The 18,849-nt window shown below is 47.9% G+C and overlaps 1 protein-coding gene and 1 long non-coding RNA gene across 11 annotated transcripts in view; one reads left to right on the top strand and one right to left on the bottom strand.

Annotated features, from left to right (window-relative positions):
* The window catches only part of LOC127915181 (nectin-2-like), a 100,315-nt gene that overhangs the window by 73,156 nt on the left and 8,310 nt on the right, over positions 1 to 18,849 (top strand). The window contains exons 7-8 of one of the 2 annotated variants that reach the window (XM_052494480.1): positions 2,827 to 7,138; positions 7,244 to 8,404. The exons of the other annotated variant lie outside the window; for it this stretch is intronic. Coding sequence (XP_052350440.1) covers positions 2,827 to 3,425 — 599 coding nt within the window. The 3' untranslated portion in view covers positions 3,426 to 7,138; positions 7,244 to 8,404. Of the gene's footprint in view, positions 1 to 2,826; positions 7,139 to 7,243; positions 8,405 to 18,849 lie in introns of those variants that run through there. 2 annotated transcript variants of the gene reach the window in all.
* On the bottom strand, positions 17,052 to 18,244 carry LOC127915182 (uncharacterized). Of its 9 annotated transcripts, none has more exons than XR_008090469.1 (4): positions 17,880 to 18,244; positions 17,740 to 17,839; positions 17,580 to 17,699; positions 17,052 to 17,539 (listed from the first exon to the last, which is right to left on the bottom strand). It is a non-coding gene; the product is annotated as an uncharacterized LOC127915182 (long non-coding RNA). The 9 variants fall into 9 exon arrangements; XR_008090470.1 differs by having other exon boundaries at positions 17,600 to 17,699; XR_008090472.1 differs by having other exon boundaries at positions 17,760 to 17,839.

Raw genomic sequence — 18,849 nt, 5'->3', positions numbered from 1 at the left:
GGGAGAGGAAGTATTCCTTTACAGGAAGCTGTCTAGTGTCCTCTACTAGAGGAAGCTGTCCTCTACTAGCGCTCTAGTGTCTTCTACTAGCGCTCTAATGTCCTCTACTAGCGCTCTGCCGTCCTCTACTAGCGCTCTGCCGTCCTCCACTAGCGCTCTGCCGTCCTCCACTAGCGCTCTGCCGTCCTCCACTAGCGCTCTGCCGTCCTCCACTAGCGCTCTGCCGTCCTCCACTAGCGCTCTGCCGTCCTCCACTAGCGCTCTGCCGTCCTCCACTAGCGCTCTGCCGTCCTCCACTAGCGCTCTGCCGTCCTCCACTAGCGCTCTGCCGTCCTCCACTAGCGCTCTAGTGTCCTCTACTAGCGCTCTGCCGTCCTCCACTAGCGCTCTGCCGTCCTCCACTAGCGCTCTAGTGTCCTCCACTAGCGCTCTAATGTGTCCTCTACTAGCGCTTTAGTGTCCTCTACTAGCGCTCTCCTGTCCTCCACTAGCGCTCTGCTGTCCTCGACTAGCGCTCTGCTGTCCTCTACTAGCGCTCTGCTGTCCTCTACTAGCGCTCTGCTGTCCTCTACTAGCGCTCTGCTGTCCTCTACTAGCGCTCTGCTGTCCTCTACTAGCGCTCTAGTGTCCTCTACTAGCGCTCTAGTGTCCTCTACTAGCGCTCTGCTGTCCTCTACTAGCGCTCTGCTGTCCTTTACTAGAGCTCTGCCGTCCTCTACTTGCTCTCTAGTGTCTTCTACTAGCGCTCTGCTGTCCTATACTAGCTCTCTGCTGTCCTCTACTAGCGTTCTGCTGTCCTCTACTAGCGCTCTACAGTCCTCTACTAGCGCTCTGCTGTCCTCTACTAGCGCTCTGCCGTCCTCTACTAGCGCTCTGCCGTCCTCTACTAGCGCTCTGCTGTCCTCTACTAGCGCTCTGCTGTCCTCTACTAGCGCTCTGCTGTCCTCTACTAGCGCTCTGCCGTCCTCTACTAGCGCTCTGCCGTCCTCTACTTGCTCTCTGCCGTCCTCTACTAGCGCTCTGCCGTCCTCTACTTGCTCTCTGTGTCTTCTACTTGCGCTCTGCTGTCCTATACTAGCGCTCTGCTGTCCTCTACTAGCGCTCTGCCGTCCTCTACTAGCGCTCTGCCGTCCTCTACTAGCGCTCTGCCGTCCTCTACTAGCGCTCTGCCGTCCTCTACTTGCTCTCTAGTGTCTTCTACTAGCGCTCTGCTGTCCTATACTAGCGCTCTAGTGTCCTCTACTAGCGTTCTGCCGTCCTCTACTTGCTCTCTAGTGTCTTCTACTAGCGCTCTGCCGTCCTCTACTAGCGCTCTGCCGTCCTCTACTAGCGCTCTAGTGTCCTCTACTAGCGCTCTAGTGTCCTCTACTAGCGCTCTACTGTATCACCCAGACCACACACCAACCTTTTTCCCCCGATCCACATTTCTAGTACCAGATTAATTAACCAACCTCTTACCATTGGGAGGATTTGAAAACGGCAGGGCCTGTATTACGGCAGGGCCTGTATTAATAAAGTGTCTCACTGCTGACCAAGGATCAGTTTTGCCTTATAAATCATATAGATTACATGGACAGGGGTGACTGATCTTAGATCAGCACTCCTACTTGGAGACAATCTTGATGAATGTGGCCCCTGACCCTGTATCAGTGTTTAGAGGACCCCTGTACCTACTCCATCCTTTAGCACCTCCAGGCTCTCGGTCTTCTGGGTCCACTGGAGACTGAGGTGTCAATGCAGTTCCTGTGTTTTTATTACAGGACGGATTGGAGAACCAAGACTCACTGTCATGTATCAATGGAAAGGTTTAGCTAGCGTGTGTGTGTGTGTGTGTGTGTGTGTGTGTGTGTGTGTGTGTGTGTGTGTGTGTGTGTGTGTGTGTGTGTGTGTGTGTGTGTGTGTGTGTGTGTGTGTGTGTGTGTGTGTGTGTGTGTGTGTGTGTAAAGAGAAACTGAGGGAGGGGGGGCTTGAGAGGGAGGGGGTAAGAGGAAGGTGTAGTAGATGGTGGGGGAGGAGGATGGGAGAGATGGCTAAGAAGAACGCAGTAGAGAGTCGTAGCAAATAACTAGCAATCTCGCCAGCCGGTGTGTCTGGAGTCATGAGCCTTGCAATATGATCAAACTAGGTCTGAGGGAAAACGTGCGCCGTCCGGGGCTTATACAACGGAGCTCAATTGGGTGTTCAGTAGTTAGGGGAGAGAGCGGGTAGACGGACTGTCCCCTGTTCTGTATTATAGTAGCTTGAAGCAGGAGTTGTCATTCTGCTGTCTCGCTCTGTCAGTCACCACCACCCCTCATCCTCTTCTCCTTCATCCCTGGCTGCATCCCCCATCCATTTATCATCCTCCTGCATGGCCTCCACCTGTTCTTGCCCTCTGGACTCCAGAGGGTGCCTTTTATTTTCGCTCAGTCGTTCTGCTATTTTATGGGTGAGGCGGCTGAGACTAAAGAGAACCTGCACACTGCTCACACTGTTTAGGAGACGTCAATGGCACGTTGCCTTGATGTTGCAGAGACCTTGTTGAAATGTTGCTCTGACGTTATTAGGGCGTTTGTGAGGGAATGGGGACGAGCAGCTCAGAGGGAGAGTAGGAAATGCCAGTGACGTTAAACACTGCTGTTAAAGCCTCAGCACCCTCACTCCCACATGCAAAAACACATCACATGGAATACAGTGCAGACTACTGACATCATCCAAACCCGCCTCTTCTTCTCGCCCTCCCTCCTCCCTCTTGTCCTCTTTCCTTATTTTCCCTCTCAATCTGCTTTCCTCCACCGGTCTCATCCTCTTCTTCTCTCCTCTCCCTTCCCTCCCTCCTTCCTACAGAACCCTCTGTGGTCCCCTCCAACGCGGCCGTGGTGGCAGGTGCTGTGATTGGCTCCCTTCTGGCCCTCCTCCTCGTCGCCGCCCTTATCGCCGTCCTGGTCACCCGGAGCCGCCGGCAACATCAGGGTTACCGTGGCAACCCAACCCACAGCTCCTTCGACATAAAGTCGCGTCTCTTCGGCTCCGGCAAGAAGGGGAGCAAGAACGGGACAGGTGCTGGCGCCGGGGGCAACGGGGTGGGCGGCAACAACAACAGCCCCATCTACGTCTACAAGGAGGGCTCCGCCCATGATGGCCTGACTGACAAGGCCAATCAACATGTGCCGCTGCACCTGGGGGGGCATGGTGAGGGGGGGGTTGCCACGGCGCCCACGGCGCAGGACATCTTGCTGAGCGGTGAGCTGGATGAGGCAGAGCGAAGGAAGTTTGACCAGCTGGAGGACGAGGAGGAGAGTTACGACCACTTTGGAGGGGGCGGGCCCATCCTGCAACTCCGCCCACCACATGACCAGGACGGAATCATGAGCGGTTACCTTGACGATGACATGGAGTCTCAGCGCGACGGGTCGGTCATCTCACGGACTGCCGTGTACGTGTAGAGAGAACGGGCAGAGGAAGAGGAGGAGGAGGAAGGGAAAGCAGGATGGAAGAAGGAAAAGATTAATGAACATGTCCTCCTTTGAGAGGAGTCGGTGGTGTTGGGATCTCCTCTGTTGGATCATTTGAAATATATTAACAACGACCAAACATGCAGCCCATAGAGAGAGCAAGATGAAGTGGCTGAGGGAGGCAATGTACAGAAACCAGATGAACTGAATGAAGTGGCTGAGGGAGGGGATGTACAGAAACCAGATGAACTGAATGAAGTGGCTGAGGGAGGGGATGTACAGAAACCAGATGAACTGAATGAAGTGGCTGAGGGAGGGGATGTACAGAAACCAGATGAACTGAATGAAGTGGCTGAGGGAGGGGATGTACAGAAACCAGATGGAGGACTGGTGCGTTGATAAAACAACTATTTTTCTCTGGTCCCAATATGAAAAGTGGATCACTTGATATCTATCTACCAAAACAATGAAAGAAATCCTGAAACTATCTTTCTCACATCGCTGCTCTGTCTGTTGTGTTCCTCATTTCTTTAGTTTAGGGACCTTGGAGATTGAAGCCTCCAGAGAGACACATTGTAGTAGGGACTTGTGGGTAAAATGGCATCTCCATACAGCCGTTCCTTCGCTAGCTAGAGAAACTCCTCACTAAAATATTCACTCTTATCTCCACTAAATGCACAGTAGCAATGTAAGGGGTGTCACGATGGTATCTGCTCCCTGCTATTCTCGTCTCTCTCCTGTGGGACAACGTTTGTTCCGACTACAGTAGCCTTGTTTCTGCTGTATGTGACAGTACTGGGGAAGGGAACAGGAAGTTTGGCAGGGGAAGTGGTCGATGTAGTTGTGGTTAAGTAAAATGTCAAACTCTCTCTAGTGTCTGTATGTTGCAGTAGGCCGCCTCTTTCTACCTCATTTTCTCTCTGCTATTGTGCCACCAACTGGAAGTATGTGCAGAATTTAGTTTGGGACATTCTGAAATGATAAACAACTTACTGAAGGAGTGGTAGTCATCTAGATGAAGACAGTGCATGAAAGGGGAATTGATAGAGGGATAGGAGGGAGGGAAACCATACAGCTGTTCTCTCATGTCCGGAGAGACTGGGAGAGAGGGATTAGGATGAATTGATAGAGGGAGAAAAAGGGACGGCTCAAACAGCAGGCTGTTCTCCCTTTCCTCCATTTGATCCTTCCCTCCTTGTGGTGTTCCTGACAGGAAGAGTTTGATTGCTAATGAGCCTTGAAGTCAATGCTCATTTAAGCCCACACACACACACAAACCAAATTACCACCGCTTAGATGGTATGACGTGGACATTTTCTCTCCCTCCTCGCTCTCCTCTTCTCCCTCTCCTCCGTTCTCCCTCTCCTCCCTCCTTACCCTGTCTCTTACCTCTGTCTCTCTCCATCACCTCTCTCCTTCTCTCCCTCACAGTCTCTCTCCTCCACCAGACTTTCTCTATCACCTCTCTCTACCCTGTGTGTGTGTGTGATTTACACAGGGCTGTGGGGAGGTCAGGGATACAGGGAGAGCAGAGGGAGTATTTCATGCCTCCCTCTCTACGTGTCAAACACCCCATTTACTGTACCCCCTTCCTCCTGCCAGACCTGACTCAGAAAGCCACGGTGGAGTCATGCCCTGCTCACTGTACATCTCGGCTTTCATAGTTTGATAAGTAAGGTTTCCTCCTATCCCATTGTATATGTTGCTCTGTCAATCTATACAATCACAAGGTATATAGAAATCCAAATACATGATGACATATTTGCATCTGTAGCTAATTAAGATACAAATGAATTGATTGATTCTGTGCATACACGGGGGGGTGAATGACCTGTTATAGGACCTACATTGACTAGCAGAGGTCTGGGTATAATCCTTCATGATTCAGACCGGAGGCCTGATAGTTTAGTGACTAATTTGTCTTTCTAACAAGACAGTCGAGGGCTGTTCAAGCCAATATCACCATGTACAACTATTATACATCACTAGAGGCAAACAGATGAGCACTGGAAGGCTATGACCAGCTGTCTTCCTGAAGAGCCTTACTTTCCTACCCTCAATAGCCCAGATCTGAATCACCTCTGAATCAGCCCCTTCACAACTCCTATCTCATGACTCCCCTGTGATTCATCGTGTTTCCTGGTTAATCAGTGGGGTTTCCTTGGCCGCCCTGACCAGGTGAGGCACCTGATTGGCCCATTAAGCCTGGGTCTGTTTCTGAGTCACGACCAGCCAGAGGTCATGGGGTCAAACGATGTGCGTTTTACCGCTGAGGGCGTGGTGGGTGCCTGTGGGTCGCACCTCTAATTGGGCACTTTAACCCATAGGGTTCACAGAGAAACATACATATTACACACACACTCTGGTGAGAGAGCGACATGTATTAGTGTTCCTGGATGACCTTGACTGTTGTGGTGGAGGTTGACCTTGGTGTGGGGGAGAGAAAGGAACAGAGAGGGGGGACTGGGAGGAATGGATGGATACTGACCCACTGTGCGACTTGCCTAACCATCAGCACTTGATAACACGATAGCCTAAGTCTGTCAATTACAATAGATTGATAGCATTATGGCCTCAGTATAGGCCAAAACTCAGACTTACATACACATTATAGATACAGTACACATGCAGGGAGCAGGGCTCAACAGTGCAACCATTTTACTCGCATATGCACCTAAATATTTTGCTGTGCGACATAGAATTTTTATTTTGGATGCCCAGTGTGCTGAGAACTGTTTGGAATTCTAGCTTCATTACCTCAAATATTTTTCACTGTGCTCCTAAATTTCTTTGTGTGCGCCTACATTTTTCAATTTAGCCACACACGTGCTCCTAAAAAAAGGTCAGCATAGAGGCCTGTAGTGAACCACTTATCATGACCACTAACACAAACATGTATCTCCTATCTTTGCACTTGTATGTAACACCAAAACAGGATATGCCCACTAGTTATATTTGTATGAAGGTGATTAAGTGTGTCTTTGGAGAAATATTGATAATGTCCTTCGGTTTGTAATGTGAAGGAGGGAGGGAAGGGAGAAAGTTGTATGTATATTTTGGTGTGAGGTATCTGTATACTATATATGTACGGATCTTTATTTTTCTTGTCGAACTCCTGTGGAAAAAATGTGGATATTTATCAGTGTAAATAACTGCTGTATAGAGTCAATGTTGTCGTGTGGAACTAATTTCCTGGTTTGGCCAAGGTCAAAGTTCAATCGGAGCCAATAATACTGTACTCAGAATGTAACTGCTTGAATAGACAACCCTTCAATGAAAAGGTGTAGGATGTATAAGATGCACATCTTCAGCTATTAAATACATGTAAACATTTGAGTTTTTCAGCCAGGATGATGACTGAAATAACTGGATTAGACAGGTTCACTAAACTCAATCAGCTGCCCCTTCACCCATAAACACACACACTATTTATCAGATAGAGTAGCTCCCACAGAGTCAGCGCTGTGTGTGGTTTCTGAGTCAGCGCTGTGTGTGGTTTCTGAGTCAGCGCTGTGTGTGGTTTCTGAGTCAGCGCCGTGTGTGGTTTCTGAGTCAGCGCTGTGTGTGGTTTCTGAGTCAGCGCTGTGTGTGGTTTCTGAGTCAGCGCTGTGTGTGGTTTCTGAGTCAGCGCTGTGTGTGGTTTCTGAGTCAGTGCTGTGTGTGTGTGTGGCTCAGGGGCTTTGGGACATCTGTCACTGTGTGTGGTTTCTGAGTCAGCGCTGTGTGTGGTTTCCTGTGTAACAGCCCCATTTCTGCCCCCTGTGTCTCTTAGCATAGGGAGTTAGAGGAGACATCTGTCACTGCTTTAGGGTGTCTAACCCTAATGTAACCCCCATTTCCTGCCCCCTCTGTCTCTTAGCATAGGGAGTTAGAGGAGACATTACTGTACACTGTCCCCTGCAGCCTGATCTCTCTCTCACACACACACACACACACACACAGAAAGAGGGAACTAGTAGGAGAGACACTTCCCGAACGCACACAAAACACTCAGTGGTCAGAACTCTGTCAGTATATTCACAGACCCTTCTTTTCCCCAGAGACTGGGAGAGAGCCACACACACACTCCTCTTGCCCAATGTCAGGGATTTGAAGGAGAATGTGTGCTAAGAACACTTTCTGAGAATCATCTGTACTGTTGCTCTCTCTCTGTGAGTGCTGCGTTTTTACCGCTTTCCCAAAATAAAATACCCAATTGGCCAAACTTGACCTCTACAGACTGGTCCCGAAGTAAAATGCTTCTAGAAAATCACTATCCAACTATGTCTTCAGTCTTTAACAACATTTAGTTGTTTTTTGAAGTAAATGTTTTCTGGGAATCTACTCTTGACCTCCACTTGTACTGGTTGGCACAAAGGTTTTAAAATAAAAATGCTTTTAGCGAGTTTACGTAATGTTCCTGACCTGGAGCTAACACAGTGGTAGGTTGTTAGTAGTTGTTGATAATCCACATCGTCGTCCTCTGGCTCTAAACACTGATGACTAATCCAAGCCTTAGCTTCCTTGTCGTCTCGATCGCTCCCCCCTGACGTGTACATAGTATAAATATATAAATACAGTATCTAGCGGAAAGAATTACTAATTTATGGTGTCACGTGTTCTATTTCTCAGCGGCAAGCATGAAGGATTTATTCTGTTCTGTATCAATGCTTCGTCCTTATCTTTTTGTCTCTTATTGCAGTGCTTTATAATGAATGCTTTTGGAGTGCTTTATTTCTCCACTGCTTTGCTGTGACTACTACGCCAAAACAGGCTTAATGTGCTTTTACTGCACAAAATGGTGCACGGTGCACACTCAACAATCTTACCACAAAATGTGCTTTTTATTCACCATTCTCTGAACTTGTTTATTTTATATTTTAAAGGAACATTTTAGAATGTGTCACTATTTGTCATGTCTTTCTATTTTTTTTGTTGTGTATTTTTTTTGTATATGGTTGCAATTAAAGTTTTCTTGATTTTTGAAATCATGACCTTGTTACTGTGTATTATGTGCATAGAATGAAATAGAAAGAATATAAATAGTAATTTAATGTAGGTATCTGGGTATATTTATTATCAATGTCCTTGGCTAGGGTCACATGTTAGCACACCATGGAGGGTGCTGAGTCTTGCTGTTTGTCTCGTTTTGGTTGTGATAAAACTGTTAATTGTCAAGAATGCTGATAACATACAGTATCTAGGCTATGGGAATCAACATGAAGGTTAGGGGGGGGGGGGAGAGGCCATTGTAGGTGAATTGTGTTAGCTGACGTTTCACTCATACACCCAAGCCCCTCCCCCCGTTTGTTTGTTTGATTTACATATGTCATCTGGTTGGCTGAAGTGACCCTGCTGCTGTGGTAACGGGTAGTTTGGACAAGAGTGGGAGAGTCAAGGAAACATACCAGTACTGTGTGTAATGGCTTAGGAATGTGGTGTTGCTTTAGTGTTACTCTGGAGGCAGGGGGAGGGTTTGTTATCAGTTGGGGAATGTGCATGCTGGCTGAAACTAAGTAATTAGACCAGCTCTCAAGGGCTGCATTCTTTGAAACCTCTGACTCCACCAGACTGGTTTGGTAAAGAAAGTGGGAGGAGGAGACGTGTGCTTGCATGCGCCCATCATTTTATCACTGCAGAACTGTGTGACCTTCACTCCCCACGGTAATACAGTGTGACCTTCACTCCCCACGGTAATACAGTGTGACCTTCACTCCCCACGGTAATACAGTGTGACCTTCACTCCCCACGGTAATACAGTGTGACCTTCACTCCCCACGGTAATACAGTGTGACCTTCACTCCCCACGGTAATACAGTGCAGAGAAGTGGAAATGGATTCATTGGGTGAAGTTTTGAATGTTTTTCTGCCCTGTAGTCTCCGCTAGAACCAATTTGGTTCTTTAGGTCCGTATCTTCCGTGTCTTAACTCATTGCCTCAGGTCTGTGTGTGTGTCGTCTATGGAGGTTTTCCGTCGATGCTCAAACTATTTATTCAGAGTCCAGACAGCCATCTGGCTCCACTAATTGCTTTGAGTTTGAGGCTGGAAAAATGAGAAGGCGACTCACTCTCTCTCACTCTCTTCTCTGGGCTCCTGGCTGAATGCTGAAGACTTCCTTTCACAACAGAACAGAAATGGTGGCATCACTTGAAACACCTGACAGGGATACACCCACACTGTGTTGCGCTCAACAGAAATATCGAATAGTTGAAGAGTAGTGACCCCTTAAACCAAAACCTGACTGTTCAACCAAAAACCACATCTAGATTTGAATCCAAACTGACACTGTTCTAACGTAGTGCTGTGCCAGTCCAGTGTCAATCCCCTGTGGTTGTATTGTAGTGATGCCCAGGGCACTGTCTTGGTGGTCCTGTTCTGGCTCCCTGTGACGGGAGGATGAGACAGACAAGGTTTTTGTGTCTGTCGGACTCGGTTAGGAATAATGGCGTGTGTTTCTGTGTTTATGCACGGCGGAATGTACTGTAACGGCAGGTTTGTGTGTTTAGACACCAGCAAAGTGGAACAGTTTGTTTCTGTGTCTGGTATGATGGCCTGAGGGGGGTGCTGTGTTTGTGTGTGAGGAGACCTGTGTGTGTGGACATCAGAGTTGGTAGACACGTATGTATTCATATCCGCGTGTAAGCCTGTTTTACCCTGCAGCATTCAAAGTTTATACTGTCCATAGCTTCTAATTGTCTGAGCTACTGTCCAGTCCATACAGTAGTATACAGATGAACACACAGCCTTAACACACACTTTAACCTGTTCTAGTCTGCAGATGGATGGATAGAAGCTAGCCTACCGCCACCTGTCTCCGTTTAACCTCTCACTCTTAGGCTCCAGGCCAGACTCAACGATCCCAGAGTGTGATAGCTGGCCTGATGAGTGAATCACAGTACGATGTATTGATGGGCTGACCCATGAGGGCATCTCTTCAATGACCTAAATGAGTAGCCAGCCTGGTTCTGACCTTTTTTAATGTGAAAGGAAACTCCTTTTGGCCTCATCACATGCTTTTTGTAGATTCTGTTTGACTTTCTCCAATCCAGAGCCACAGATTTACGGTGTATTCATTTTTTGTACTGTTGTAATTTTTTAAAAACCAAATACTATATATGAGCCGGGTGCTGCACACCAATGACAATATTGGACATCTTACAGAGCACTTTTTCCATGTGCTGTATTTGATCTTCTACTCCCTGCTGTTTGCATGGCTTCTCCTGGTCTAGCCTGGGTACCTGACTGTCTGCATTCCACACTATTACTCTGTTGTTGTGTCAATGTCACGTGCACTAAAGCAGAACACACTGGAACTCTTGAGATTACTGAGACTACTATTTAGTATAACAGACACAGGAAATGGAATTGTTCCCCTTTATCAGTAAGTCATAATGTTGACTTCTCAGGGTTAATTTAAGCTACATTTTACACACACACACACACACACACACACACACACACACACACACACACACACACACACACACACACACACACACACACACACACACACACACACACACACACACACACACACACACACACACACACACACACACACACACACACACACTCACAACCCTTGGTCTCCCATGTGGGGTGGATGCCCCTGTATCCCCTAGCGTCCCAAGGAGTTTACTCTTCCTGTCCTGATGCTGACCAGACTGGAGCTGACAGCAGACAGGGAGCAGGGGATTGTGGGTAGCAGGGCTCCCAGGGGTGGTGCATGGTTGGCCCACTGCCACCAGAGCAGCAGGGGTGGGGAGGGGGGTATCTGACAGGTTTGAGATGGGGGTGGAGGTAGAGGGGGGGTAGATCCAGTTGAATGCACCTTCCACATGACAGAGTGTGTTTGGGAGGAGGACTGTGGAGGAGAAGTGGGGGTTGTTGTAGGGTGATGGGTTTCAGTATAGTGTAGGGGGGGGTGATAAGAGGATGTTTGGGAGGAGGACTGTGGAGGAGAAGTGGTGGTTGTTGTAGAGGGATAGGTTTCAGTATAGTGTAGGTTTAGGAGTGGATTGATTTGGGCTGAGGAGAGGAATGGGGGGAGTAGGATTAGAAGAGAGGGGACATGGGGTTACATTCTGTGACATCAGTGTTTTTAAAAAATATATATTTTAACTTTATTTAACCAGGCAAGTCAGTTAAGAACAAATTCTTATTTTCAATGACGGCCTAGGAACAGTGGGTTAACTGCCTGTTCAGGGGCAGAACGACAGATTTGTACCTCGTCAGCTCGGGGGTTTTAACTCTCAACCTTCGGGTTACTAGTCCAACGCTCTAACCACTAGGCTACCCTGCCGCCCCGAGTGTGTGTGTGTGTGTTCTCTCTATATATCCCACTCAGTGGTGCAGTGACCTCAACCACCACCTGAAAAAACAGACTGCAGTCGCAGATGAGAGGTGTGTGTGCGTGTGCACATCAAGTTCCCATGCTGGGATGTACCTGGAACTAAACCTCTCCCTGAAGCACACAGAATAATAATACATTTTTCAGGGTCCTAGTTAGCTGGCAGCGCTGTCCTACTGACCTACAGCTGACCTACTGTCTGTCAGTCTGATCTTTATCGATATGAGAATGGTTACCCCTGCTCCGATCCTAAGAATAGATATGTGTGTGTGTTTGGCTCGGGCACTCACCGTCTCAACACGCTCTCAATCGTGCTCTCACCACACACACACACACACACCAATCAAGTGAAGAGCAGAAACAGAAATTCTCTGGCTCTAGGTTGGTCAGGATAATATGATATTTTTATTCGACTCTTGTCAGGTCTAGAGTGAATCAACTGGTCACAGTGTGTCTTTGTGACGATGTACATGCAGCTCTCTCACACGCGATAGAGATTGTGTGCGTCTTCTCTCTGAGGTAGTCCAGAGTGATTTTATTCAGTGACTGTGTGGTCTCGTCTCTCTGTAGGAGTGAAGTCTATTTCTGTTCTCTTTGTCTGACATTAAGTAGAGTCAGGTTGTGGGAAGTACTGTGACAACTTCACACAGCTATGTCTGTGTGTGAGGCAACTTCTCTTGACACTTCTACACACACTCTGTATTATCGCATCCCATTCACCTTTGTCTCTCCATCTAAACACCTCTTTTTCTTCTATCCGACATCCATCTTCTCCATCACTCTCTCTCTCTCTCTGCTGCTTACTCTTTCACCTCTTCTATTGTCCCTCCTTTTTTGACCTTTCTCTCGCTCTCTTAGTTTTTCTCTCTCTGTCACTCTCTCATAATAAAGAAGGGAGATGGATGGTGAGAATCTGACAACCCACCTCACTGCTCAGAGATACCGTCTCTCTTCCTCCCCTTATATCTCTCCCTGTTTCTCTGATCTGGTTACCACAGGAGACTGACAACCCCCAGTGTTTCCTGCAGCCAATCAGATCAGAATATATTCTGTGAGGAAAGGAGTTCCTTCCCCTTTCCACTTATTGAGCTTCTCTGTTGCAAGCCAGACGTTGTCTAGAGGGCAGAACAGAGGGGAGCTAAAGGTATTGAACTGTGTGGTGTACCTACCTGTCTTCTGAGTCTTAGCCTCGCTGCTGAGCCCTGCTCTTAACACACTGCAGGGCCACAGTGACAGGGGCACAAATATGGTGCTGTGGGTCGGCTCCATGGAGAGGCCTGATTCATGTCCATGTGCAGAGGAGTGTCTGACACGAGAGCAGTGTGTGTGACATACGAGAGCAATGAGCAGCTGGGGCCTTAGACACACACACACACACACACACACACACACACACACACACACACACACACACACACACACACACACACACACACACACACACACACACACACACACACACACACACACACACACACACACACACACACACACACACAGCAATATTAGAGCTCTCATCTTTTACCACCTATGGCTCCTTGGGCGTAGCAGCACTATATTGGTTTAGCTGTACTTTAGTGTGTGTCTGGTCTGGGAGTCTCTAGTCTTCTATCATCTGTAGCCCCATGCCTCTATTCTACAATTTATCTCTGTATTACAGGGCCTGTCTATGAGCTTTTCTCCTGTCCTTTATCCTCCATAGACCCACACCAGGGATGTGGCAAAAATGTCCCTCTATTCCCTATATGGTGCACTACTTTTCACCAGAGACCATTTCTGGTCTAAAGTAGTGCACTACATAACAAATAGGTTGTGAATTTGGGACACAGGCCATGTGATGTATGGAGCGGTTCCATTTCTAGATCTGTTTCAGTACTGTGTGCGTGTGCGTGGCTGCTGCTGTATTCAATTATTTTTTTGTTTGTGTGTGTGTCTGCTCCCATTGTGTGTAGGCAGTCTATTTGACTTGATGAGCCAGGCTTTGTATTAGGCAGGTTAAGCTGCAGGGGGAATTTTGTAACAGTTGACCGGTTCCACTGAGTCATTTGTGTGGAGGAGAGAGTGGAAAAGAGCGCGAAGGGAGGGAGTAGGGGCACAAGTGGTTCGGGGTGAAAGATGAGTGCAGATGAAAAGTGATGGAGGGGAAAAGAAAGAGAGAACAACAGCTGGAAGAGCCAGAGGGAGCAGAGATGACACTGCCCATCCTTCCTTCTCTCCCTCCCTCCTTCATTCCTTCCCTCCTTCCTTGTCCTTCATCCATGGGCACTGAGCCTGTCTGTAGTGTATAGCCCCACTCCTCATTACGCTCTCTCAACCTTAAAGGTCACAGGCATGGTGGGATGTAGGAGGGCTTATAAAATGCAACAAGAAAAGCTCCTTTATGTAACTGCTGCTGAAGCTTTTGTCAGGGAGTTGTGTCTTTGTCAGGGAGTTGTGTGTCTTTGTCAGGGGATTGTGTGTCTTTGTCAGGGAGTTGTGTGTCTTTGTCAGGGAGTTGTGTGTCTTTGTCAGGGGGTTGTGTGTCTTTGTCAGGGGGTTGTGTGTCTTTGTCAGGGGGTTGTGTGTCTTTGTCAGGGGGTTGTGTGTCTTTGTCAGGGGGTTGTGTGTCTTTGTCAGGGGTTGTTGTGTTTTGTCTTGTGTGTCTTTGTCAGGGGGTTGTGTGTCTTTGTCAGGGGGTTGTGTGTCTTTGTCAGGGAGTTGTGTGTCTTTGTCAGGGGGTTGTTGTGTCTTTGTCAGGGGGTTGTTGTGTCTTTGTCAGGGAGTTGTGTGTCTTTGTCAGGGGGTTGTGTGTCTTTGTCAGGGGGTTGTGTGTCTTTGTCAGGGAGTTGTGTGTCTTTGTCAGGGGTTGTTGTGTCTTTGTCAGGGGGTTGTGTGTCTTTGTCAGGGGGTTGTGTGTCTTTGTCAGGGGTTGTGTGTCTTTGTCAGGGAGTTGTGTGTCTTTGTCAGGGGGTTGTGTGTCTTTGTCAGGGGGTTGTGTGTCTTTGTCAGGGGGTTGTGTGTCTTTGTCAGGGGTTGTGTGTCTTTGTCAGGGGTTGTGTGTCTTTATCAGGGGTTGTTGTGTTTTGTCAGGGGTTGTGTGTCTTTATCAGGGGTTGTTGTGTTTTGTCAGGGGTTGTGTGTCTTTGTCAGGGGTTGTTGTGTTTTGTCAGGGGTTGTGTGTCTTTGTCAGGGAGTTGTGTGTCTTTATCAGGGGTTGTTGTGTTTTGTCAGGGGTTGTGTGTCTTTGTCAGGGGTTGTTGTGTTTTGTCAGGGGTTGTGTGTCTTTGTCAGGGAGTTGTGTGTCTTTATCAGGGGTTGTTGTGTTTTGTCAGGGGTTGTTGTGTCTTTGTCAGGGAGTTGTGTGTCTTTATCAGGGGTTGTTGTGTTTTGTCAGGGGTTGTTGTGTCTTTGTCAGGGGTTGTGTGTCTTTGTCAGGGGTTGTGTGTCTTTGTCAGGGGTTGTGTGTCTTTATCAGGGGTTGTTGTGTTTTGTCAGGGGTTGTGTGTCTTTATCAGGGGTTGTTGTGTTTTGTCAGGGGTTGTGTGTCTTTGTCAGGGGTTGTTGTGTTTTGTCAGGGGTTGTGTGTCTTTGTCAGGGAGTTGTGTGTCTTTATCAGGGGTTGTTGTGTTTTGTCAGGGGTTGTTGTGTCTTTGTCAGGGAGTTGTGTGTCTTTATCAGGGGTTGTTGTGTTTTGTCAGGGGTTGTTGTGTCTTTGTCAGGGGTTGTGTGTCTTTGTCAGGGGGTTGTGTGTCTTTGTCAGGGGTTGTGTGTCTTTGTCAGGGGTTGTGTGTCTTTGTCAGGGGTTGTGTTTCTTTGTCAGGGGTTGTGTGTCTTTGTCAGGGGTTGTGTGTCTTTGTCCTTTGTCCGGGAGTTGTGTGTCTTTATCAGGGGTTGTTGTGTTTTGTCAGGGGTTGTGTGTCTTTGTCAGGGGTTGTTGTGTTTTTGTCAGGGGTTGTGTGTCTTTGTCAGGGGGTTGTGTGTCTTTGTCAGGGGTTGTGTGTCTTTATCAGGGGGTTGTTGTGTTTTGTCAGGGGGTTGTGTGTCTTTATCAGGGGTTGTGTGTCTTTGTCAGGGGTTGTGTGTCTTTGTCAGGGGTTGTGTGTCTTTGTCAGGGGTTGTGTGTCTTTGTCAGGGGTTGTGTGTCTTTATCAGGGGTTGTTGTGTTTTGTCAGGGGTTGTGTGTCTTTGTCAGGGGTTGTGTGTCTTTATCAGGGGTTGTTGTGTTTTGTCAGGGGTTGTGTGTCTTTGTCAGGGGTTGTTGTGTTTTGTCAGGGGTTGTGTGTCTTTGTCAGGGAGTTGTGTGTCTTTATCAGGGGTTGTTGTGTTTTGTCAGGGGTTGTTGTGTCTTTGTCAGGGAGTTGTGTGTCTTTATCAGGGGTTGTTGTGTTTTGTCAGGGGTTGTTGTGTCTTTGTCAGGGGTTGTGTGTCTTTGTCAGGGGGTTGTGTGTCTTTGTCAGGGGGTTGTGTGTCTTTGTCAGGGGGTTGTGTGTCTTTGTCAGGGGGTTGTGTGTCTTTGTCAGGGGGTTGTGTGTGTGTGGGTTGACACTACTGTGTTGAACTCTCTGCTGACATCATCTAATATCCAGAGACTAGTTTCACTGGGCTCTCTGCAACTTGAGGTGCTGTGCAGTAACCAGGCCTATAGCCTGTCTCTGAGGCTAAGTCTCCATGCCTGTCCCCTATAGCTCTGGCTGTCCTGTCCACCCTGTCCCCTATTGCCTCTGTCTCCTTCACTGACTCCCCCCTCCTCTCCCTATCCACCCTCCTCTCTTCTCTCCCTCCTCACTCCAACCCTCCTGTCTCTATTCGTGGTAGTAATGTTTTTGTACAGTGATGACAACCAGGGTCATAGCTAGCCTGCCACCAAGTCCAGCGGTGGAGCTGTGAGACACACACACACACACACACACACACACTGGTGTTTGGTGACATTTTACAGCAAAATGATTCATCAGTGTTGACATTCAGCCTTATGAATAATATTCATGATCCATACAGCAGAGGCATGTTACACACGAGTGTACACACACACACACACACACGCTTCTACAGGCGGTGGGGAGAGCATGTCACAGCCAAGACATGTCACGCACACATGCATTTACCCAAGTTACTGGTCACTAGAGACGTTCTTCCACTATACAATGGATAGACGACTGTAGATCTGTAGTCCGATAGATTAATAATTAGACTCGTATAACCTTTGTTCTCTTTCATTCTGAAAGACTTTACCCCCAGTGTTTTGTTTAATTCAGATTTTTAATCAGCCAGACATTTTTTATTTTTTTTATTTCAGTCATATTTTTTTATCTGTTTTCAGTAACACACTTTTCCTTCAGGCATTGGACCTGTGTGAAGTCTGGTATGATGAGTCATTTTTGAAAGGAGCTAGAGGTTTGGTGCGTTAAAGAGAAAGAATGAGTTGGAGTGAGTGAAGATAATGAGATGATGGGCTTTGGGGCAGGTGAACATTCCTTGGTGTCATATAGCAGAGGGTGAAGGAAGAGTGTCTTTCTGCCAAACGGGTTGGTGACAGTGGACACTGTTGTCTATGGCATGTATGCTAAGTCAACCAGCCTAATATTGCTTAATGGTCTACTGACTGGTGTGTTTCAGAGGAAGTGGTTGAGCTTTTATCTTGGCTAGTGAGTCAGACAGTCGGGTTCCTGTCACTCTGGCTACCTGGCTGCTGCTTTCTGCTAGACCGTTCTGTCACCTGCTAGACTGTTCTGTCACCTGCTAGACCGTTCTGTCACCTGCTAGACCGTTCTGTCACCTGCTAGACTGTTCTGTCACCTGCTAGCCTGTTCTGTCACCTGCTAGACTGTTCTGTCACCTGCTAGACTGTTCTGTCACCTGCTAGACTGTTCTGTCACCTGCTAGACTGTTCTGTCACCTGCTAGACTGTTCTGTCACCTGCTAGACTGTTCTGTCACCTGCTAGACTGTTCTGTCACCTGCTAGACAGTTCTATCACCTGCTAGACTGTTCTGTCACCTGCTAGACTGTTCTGTCACCTGCTAGACTGTTCTGTCACCTGCTAGACTGTTCTGTCACCTGCTAGACTGTTCTGTCACCTGCTAGACTGTTCTGTCACCTGCTAGACTGTTCTATCACCTGCTAGACTGTTCTGTCACCTGCTAGACTGTTCTGTCACCTGCTAGACTGTTCTGTCACCTGCTAGACTGTTCTGTCACCTGCTAGACTGTTCTGTCACCTGCTAGACTGTTCTGTCACCTGCTAGACTGTTCTGTCACCTAGAGGAAACACTGATGGTCCTGATACAGGTGTCTCAGAGACCAGTGTGTATTGTTCACCTCCAGTTGAGCTGGTAGAGCAGAGACAGAGGGACCCGATACAAGTCTAACAGGTGTGTCTGTGTCTAGAAGAAAGATGGTTATGTGTCACCTCCAGTAGACGCACATCTATCTGATACCGCTGTGTGTGTGTGTGTGTGTGTGTGTGTGTGTGTGTGTGTGTGTGTGTGTGTGTGTGTGTGTGTGTGTGTGTGTGTGTGTGTGTGTGTGTGTGTGTGTGTGTGTGTGTGTGTGTGTGTGTGTGTGTGTGTGTCGCCTGCAGGAAGTGTTGAACATCAACAAGCCATTGATAGATTACAGAGAACAATGCCATGATCTGCTCCTGTTCAGGTGACTGCTACTGTGTACACAGCAGGGTTGGGATCAATTCAGTTTCAATGCAGTCAATCCAGGAAGTGAACTGAAATTCAAGAACTGCAAACGTCTCATAGAAAGTAAATGGAAACTTTTCAATGATTGAATTGAAATGGAAGTTACCCCAACCCTGGTACACAGACCAAAAGAATTGATGAGCGTTGTGAGATGTTGAGAACAGACAGAATACCGGCCCAGGCGAAGACAGTTGGAGTAGAAAGGAAGCCACTGCCCATCTAGGTGTGTAATAACTGCCTCATCCTTCACAATGAGTAGCCTCCATTCCCATAGCAGCAGATCAAAAACACTCACATCAGCTCTGTTCCATCCTTCTGACTCTGTGTTGTTACACAGGTACCTTTCTTCCCCACACACACTCCTGTCTCTCCGTGTGTGTGTTCCCTCGCCTCTCGCCGTGTCTAACGCGGTCTGACAC

The sequence above is a fragment of the Oncorhynchus keta genome, chromosome 34 (assembly GCF_023373465.1).
Source record: "Oncorhynchus keta strain PuntledgeMale-10-30-2019 chromosome 34, Oket_V2, whole genome shotgun sequence".
In the NCBI taxonomy this organism is placed as follows: Eukaryota; Metazoa; Chordata; class Actinopteri; order Salmoniformes; family Salmonidae; genus Oncorhynchus; species Oncorhynchus keta.
The sequence above is the reverse complement of the archived record's forward strand: the minus strand, read 5'-3'. Positions and strand labels throughout refer to the sequence as shown.